At 37.2% G+C, this 7,522-nt stretch overlaps 1 protein-coding gene across 1 annotated transcript; it reads right to left on the bottom strand.

The window, feature by feature from the left end:
* Window positions 1-4,103: 4,103 nt before the first annotated feature.
* On the bottom strand, window positions 4,104-6,292 carry LOC129729538 (elongation of very long chain fatty acids protein F-like). The gene is made up of 4 exons (XM_055688170.1): window positions 5,928-6,292; window positions 5,670-5,863; window positions 5,364-5,607; window positions 4,104-5,302 (listed from the first exon to the last, which is right to left on the bottom strand). Exons 1-4 carry the CDS (start codon window positions 5,986-5,988, stop codon window positions 4,944-4,946), a joined length of 858 nt encoding a protein of 285 aa, XP_055544145.1. The 5' UTR covers window positions 5,989-6,292; the 3' UTR covers window positions 4,104-4,943.
* Window positions 6,293-7,522: the final 1,230 nt, after the last annotated feature.

Genomic DNA, 7,522 nt, shown 5'->3' with positions numbered 1-7,522 from the left:
GGTGAAACCGGCACGAGATGACCGGTACTATTTTGTATTTCCTCCTTTCAGCTGCTATCACCTAGCGTCCGCATGTCACTGGTGCGGTTTTGGAATCAGAATGATGGGGCGCCGGCCGCTGTCGTAAAATTAACACCAACAAAAAGATGCATATTTGCAAGGTTTTTTCCGCTAGCAGCAGCATTTTGTAATAAAACAGAAAATTCAATTAGCCGCTTCTGTAACAAAATTTCGAGGCACCAAAAGGGGCCAGGTGCCGAATATATCCATGTTTTTGGTCAGTCCGTCCAGAATTCTTTCAAGATAGCGTCCGTATGTAGCCGGTACGGTTTAGTAATGAAACTGATGGGGTGAAATGTTCGAACGGTACGTTTTATACCAAGGCTTCGTCAGATAAATTAAAAGAGGGATGGGCTACATAAATTATGGAATGGAAGAGACAAATGTTTCTTGAAAGCTGCGCCGGCCGCTGTCATAATATTAACACCAACACAAACATGCATTTTTGCAAGGTTTTTTCCGCTAGCAGCATCATTTGGTAAAACAGAAAATTCAATTTGCCGCTTCTGTAACAAAATTTAGAGGCACCAAAAGGTGCCAGTTGCCGATTATAGTTTCCTGGTTAGTCCGTCCAGAATTCCAGCCATTTAAGTGTTTTGCAGTAGCCATTTACTACTAAAGCCACCAGCATTACGGGTGAAACCGGCACGAGATGACCGGAACTATTTTGTATTTCCTCCTTTCAGCTGCTATCACCTAGCGTCCGCATGTCACTGGTGCGGTTTTGGAATCAGAATGATGGGGCGCCGGCCGCTGTCGTAAAATTAACACCAACAAAAAGATGCATATTTGCAAGGTTTTTTCCGCTAGCAGCAGCATTTTGTAATAAAACAGAAAATTCAATTAGCCGCTTCTGTAACAAAATTTCGAGGCACCAAAAGGGGCCAGGTGCCGAATATATCCATGTTTTTGGTCAGTCCGTCCAGAATTCTTTCAAGATAGCGTCCGTATGTAGCCGGTACGGTTTAGTAATGAAACTGATGGGGTGAAATGTTCGAACGGTACGTTTTATACCAAGGCTTCGTCAGATAAATTAAAAGAGGGATGGGCTACATAAATTATGGAATGGAAGAGACAAATGTTTCTTGAAAGCTGCGCCGGCCGCTGTCATAATATTAACACCAACACAAACATGCATTTTTGCAAGGTTTTTTCCGCTAGCAGCATCATTTGGTAAAACAGAAAATTCAATTTGCCGCTTCTGTAACAAAATTTAGAGGCACCAAAAGGTGCCAGTTGCCGATTATAGTTTCCTGGTTAGTCCGTCCAGAATTCCAGCCATTTAAGTGTTTTGCAGTAGCCATTTACTACTAAAGCCACCAGCATTACGGGTAAAACCGGCACGAGATGACCGGTACTATTTTGTATTTCCTCCTTTCAGCTGCTATCACCTAGCGTCCGCATGTCACTGGTGCGGTTTTGGAATCAGAATGATGGGGCGCCGGCCGCTGTCGTAAAATTAACACCAAAAAAAGATGCATATTTGCAAGGTTTTTTCCGCTAGCAGCAGCATTTTGTAATAAAACAGAAAATTCAATTAGCCGCTTCTGTAACAAAATTTCGAGGCACCAAAAGGGGCCAGGTGCCGAATATATCCATGTTTTTGGTCAGTCCGTCCAGAATTCTTTCAAGATAGCGTCCGTATGTAGCCGGTACGGTTTAGTAATGAAACTGATGGGGTGAAATGTTCGAACGGTACGTTTTATACCAAGGCTTCGTCAGATAAATTAAAAGAGGGATGGGCTACATAAATTATGGAATGGAAGAGACAAATGTTTCTTGAAAGCTGCGCCGGCCGCTGTCATAATATTAACACCAACACAAACATGCATTTTTGCAAGGTTTTTTCCGCTAGCAGCATCATTTGGTAAAACAGAAAATTCAATTTGCCGCTTCTGTAACAAAATTTAGAGGCACCAAAAGGTGCCAGTTGCCGATTATAGTTTCCTGGTTAGTCCGTCCAGAATTCCAGCCATTTAAGTGTTTTGCAGTAGCCATTTACTACTAAAGCCACCAGCATTACGGGTGAAACCGGCACGAGATGACCGGTACTATTTTGTATTTCCTCCTTTCAGCTGCTATCACCTAGCGTCCGCATGTCACTGGTGCGGTTTTGGAATCAGAATGATGGGGCGCCGGCCGCTGTCGTAAAATTAACACCAACAAAAAGATGCATATTTGCAAGGTTTTTTCCGCTAGCAGCAGCATAAACATCGGAAACAGAAAGTGACAACAACAATAACAACAAAGTCAGATCGATTGTATCCGTTAGTGTCGACTGTGCTTGGGAAGAGAGGTAGTGATTGGCTGCGCGGTATGATTTAGACAATCGATATTAATTACCAATTTTTCAATAGTGTATCTCAAACAATAGTTTGTTTTTGTTACATAAATTTAACCGTAAAAGAATTTCTGATCGATTGATGCCAAAACCTCGAAAACCTGATTATAGATGACTGCAAAATAAGCGCTCAAAACCTGACCACTTTTCTCTGGTTTTCCCTGGTTGAATTACTAGATTTTTAAATTCAGGGGCCTAACTTCGATATAGACGTTAGTCAACGTCAAAAAATCCATAACTTTTGAACCAGTTGATCGGTTTTCGATCTTTTTGGGTCAAATTAAAGGTAATTACGTCTAGTTATAAGAAAAAATACCAAAACATAAATCTGGGTGCTTTCATATGCATAATGTATAAAATTATTGAAATTTTCGTCTTGTTTTTAAATTGAATTTATTCAAATTTAAGAAATAACATATCTCTAAAAGTTCCTCCATTTATAGAGTCAAGTATGCCCTTCAAAATGAGACCAAGAGATGTTTTTTATGTTTGCCACAAAAGAATGACATACAAATGAAAAACGCATGTTTTTTGATAAAAACATCAATAACTTTGAGTAGAATAGAGATATTGGCGATATCAGAATTGCAAATTGCTTCTCTTAAAAAGCTCTAAAGTCGTCCAAAGGCAGTTTAAAGGTGAAACTTGAAATAAAGAAGTTAGAGCGCAAAATGTGTTTTTTCAATATAAATCGGTTGTTTTCAAAGATAGAAAAAAACTTTTTTTTACAAAGTTACTTAAAATTATTGGAGCTATAACATTGTAGAACAAGTTTTTCTTCTATCTTCAAAGATAAAAAAGTTAGATAGTTGATTGCTTCGAAAATTTTGGTCACCCTAATTTTTGATAATTTTTCAATAAGCGCATTATCATATGTAACAACTTTGTAGAAGAAAGTTTTTCTCTAAAATATTGCTATAGAGCTCTAGACCCAAATTTCCTCCTAAATTTGGTTTCTGGACCATCGTGCAATGTATTCTAATTATTCCATGAATTCTATGAATGCAATGAATTCTTTGAATCTTATGGATTTAATTAATTTTCTAAATTCTTCGAGTTATGTGATTTCTATGAATTTTCTAAATTCTATGAATTATACAAATTCTATAAATTTCAGATTTTTTGAGCTCTAAAAATTTTATAAATTTTATGAATTAATAAATTCTTTGAATTTTGCGATTTATTTAAACTCTATTAATTCTATGAATTTTCTAGGTAATTTTTTGAGCTTTATAAATACTATGAATTCTACAAGCTCTGTAATTTTTGTTTCATTCTATGAATTTTAAAAAATCAATTTAATGAATTTTTCGAACTCTCTGAATTCTGGGAGTTCTATGATTTCATGTGTTTATACCTTTGACATGTAGAATACTCTATGAAATCACGGTCAAAAATATGCACCCTTTTGAATGAAACAACGTATTGAAAATTTACGATTACTTTTCGATAGACTCTTTACAATAGCTTCGTTAAATCGAAGCAAATTGCATCAGTTACACAATATTATTTTCTTTAGCTTAGGGATTTTTTTTTTTGCAGTTTTTATAACATGTGATAATTATGCGTCTAATGGCAGCCTAATTCATCTGATCGGATTCAAGTTGGGACAACTAAAGTTTTGGATTATTTCTAGCCTTTTCTACTCAAACACACTCAGAGAGAAATTAGAGTAAGTAAATGTATGCTCTCTCTCTCTCTCTCTCTCTCTCTCTCTCTCTTCTTTATGCCAGTATTTTTTGTTTTGTTTATGCATGCTCAGTTCTGTTCGAAATGGTGTCTAAACAAGGAGTCTTGTGCAAACGCATTGCAAGCTTCTAAATTTTGACTATAGCTCTAAAGTTCACGGTAAACCATTTTCAAAGTGAAAATCTTTCAGTTTTGACTGTGTATGCCCCCGTGTCAAATAAACTATTTTTGAACTAAACTGTGTATGATTTCCGGCAGACTTTCGCCAGGAAGGTAGTTGAAGACTGGTCAAAGTAATGGATTAAAAGGGACTTCGTTCTTCTTGTCAAGCCTTGGTTCCAATTCAGTGGTTTGTTTATCAATCAAGATGTGTATCAGAACAAATGTTTAAAAAAAATGTTGATTCCATTTCTTCCCAAACTCCATGCCGATTAAAGGTATGTGTTTTGACCAGATAAAGCATAATCACATGATGGCAAAAACACAAACGTTCGTCAACAACCCCATTTGTACCTAACATACGCAATTTAAGTGTTTTGCTGTACAAAAATTGATTGGTAGAATAAAAAAAAAATAAACCAGTTTTCGTTTAAGTACATCTGCCTTTTTTGACAGCAAAAAATCCAAAACTTGAGTTGTTATAATGTTAAAAGAAAAATTTTTATTTCTAAGGTGACAAAGCTCTTTTGGACTCTTTTGGAAATTCGAGTTAATTAGATGCATATCCACGTGGTTCAATAGTCACGGCATAGAAATGCTTTCTCTGTGTTCTACCATAGAACTTACAAACGCATAACCACTAGAGGTATCGTACTTCTAATTAACATATTCATTTGTATCGCAATTACACAAGTCATCCTACCACTAAGCACTTATTGCGCGCGTTGCATACATAATTGATCTCGGCCTTCTGGCTTAGCTTTCGTTTTTTTACATACGATTTGACGTAGAAATCTACGAACATGGTAAGTATGAACGCGGCCTGCAGAAAGCCGATCCACAGCCAGAAGCGCGGGAATCCGCAATTCATGCCGAGTAGAGCCGGAATTCCGAAGTGTAGTCCCAAGTGAACGAATTGTACCAACTGCAGGAGGGTTATATACTTTTTCCACCAGCTAGAATATTGGTTTCCGTATGATGCCACGTAGTAGTAAAAGTACATTACCGCATGGACTAGCGTATTCCAGATACCCAACATGACAGTTTGCCCTCCTGAAATCAAGGGATTACAGTTTTTTTATTCACGTTTATTGCTTAAGGTAGTCAAACATACCGGGTACGAAAATGAAGGCCAGATAGGTTATCATCACCATAACGGCATGGTGATACACGTGCAGGAACGATATGTGCGATTGCTTTTTACGAAGAACGAAAAATACTGTGTCCGCAAGATCTAATACTTTAAGAAGAAAATAGCAATAGGCCATAAACATTTCCTCATAGCCTTCGCGCGTCTGGGTATAATTGACTGCCTGGCAAAGGTATGAAAAGTTTTTCCTAATCGAAAGGAGGTATACCTTCAAAAATAAAAAAGGCAAATTATACTTCTCGCTTGAGAGTTTCTACTTTTTCTACTCACAATAATCACAAACAATATTCCGTTAGCTATGACCTGTACGGCGTTGTAAGCCCGTATAAAATATTTGAGATCGAACGGTTTTCGGTTCTGCATGAACTCTGGCCCTCCTTTGAGAACCACAAACAAGTAGACAGATATAATAGATATTACGGGCCATGGTGAACCAGCTAGAGGGAGCTCAATGCTTCTGGTATCTGCAATAAGTTCAAATTTTCTAGCATTTAGAAAAAAATGCTCGTCTCTTTGTTCAACACTTACCCCGGTACTCGGTCATGAAGCATCGATACCCATCGAATATTCGACGTAGAACAAGCGCCATCGCTGCTTCTCGGGAGTTCTAAGTTGGTGCTGTCCGCCTGCCGTTGAGACTTCGTGCTCCTTGAATGGGTGATCGAACGACACTGAAGGCGATTTTATAAAGCTCATCCTAGCTAACTGACCCAAAGAGAAAAGGAACGGTTTGGTAATTTGGGTCTAATGAACGCAACTAAGCAATTCGCCTAGAAAACGACGCTAGAAAATTTCCTTCGTTGGCTCTACACGGTAACAGCGCACGGTACGCTTTGGAAATTAGCTAGAGAGAAAGCGAAAGTGATTTCGTGTCAACACAAGTTCAAACTTAACTGTGTGCAAGCAAAACGGTCGTAGCTTTGAGCAACTTTTCTACTGATTTCATTAGCATAAGATCGATGGCTGATATAGTCAAGCAATTATCTATCGCGTAACAGGCATGTGTAATTTATTTAATTTATTAGGATGGTATGAAAAAATTTATTAAAACTGTGCATAACTGAAAAATGTTAAATTTTATCAGAATTCGCTTAACGTTTGATATATAGCGTGTAGGTATTTTATTTTAATATTGAAGAGCCTGAGAATTTAAAAAAAGGTTAGAAGATGGGATCCCCGTTCACCAACGATAAATACAAATTTTAAACACCTTCAACATATTCACAGTCAAAAATAATTTAACTAATTAAAATGCTTAAACTGAGATCAACGCAGTGTATACAAACTAGAATAAACAACTCATCCGATTTCTAACCGAAGCTGAAAAAACAGAAGTTGAAAAAAAAATACACATTTCCTAATTCGTACACAAATGTTCGAACATTAGTCGACTGTTGCGTTCTGCATATTCGCTCATTTTTTCAACTGATTTCGTCAAATTGTGCTTGGGTAGTTAAGGTGAAACGGGATTGTGGTTTTTTCCTATACAATTTTGAGGTTAGAGTTCTTTTTACTTTTGTAGTTTGAGCGTAAAAAATTCGGCTTCCACTAAATAAACAGCACTCAAATTGCTACTTCAGACATGCAAGAGTTGTGAAAACAATTGATCAAAGTTTCATGTACGTAGTCTTCATAAATCAAGAAAAATTAGATTGCAAAATTCGAGTTGATCGCGACCACGTCCCGATTCACCTTAACAATGGTTACACTGGTAAACAGAGGTTATGCTTTACAGCTTAACTGGAAAAAAACTAAAGATTATGACTTTTTATTCATTTTTGTGAATTCTGGTGCCTCTAACAAAGATTTTTAAGGACTTATAGAGTTTTCTTGTAAGCAAACGACGAAGCGACTCGATGACCAATTACTCTACGGCCTTATGACGCGCTTTTGCATTAACTGGTGGCACCAAAACTCACAGGAATGCTTATAAAGCTATAATCTTTTTAGGGTAACTGGTTTGAGCCTTAAGGCAACATTTTTTTCGCTTTCGTCGGCCAGTGTTATCTAATGAATACATAGTTTAAAACAAATTTGACAGTTTTCGAAATCTTTCACCAATACAAGTTCAGAGACTTAGTTATTTTAGTGGCTTTTACCGATCAACGCATCGAAAACAGATT

Source organism: Wyeomyia smithii, chromosome 3 (genome assembly GCF_029784165.1).
Source record: "Wyeomyia smithii strain HCP4-BCI-WySm-NY-G18 chromosome 3, ASM2978416v1, whole genome shotgun sequence".
Lineage (NCBI taxonomy): Eukaryota > Metazoa > Arthropoda > Insecta > Diptera > Culicidae > Wyeomyia > Wyeomyia smithii.
The sequence above is the reverse complement of the archived record's forward strand: the minus strand, read 5'-3'. Positions and strand labels throughout refer to the sequence as shown.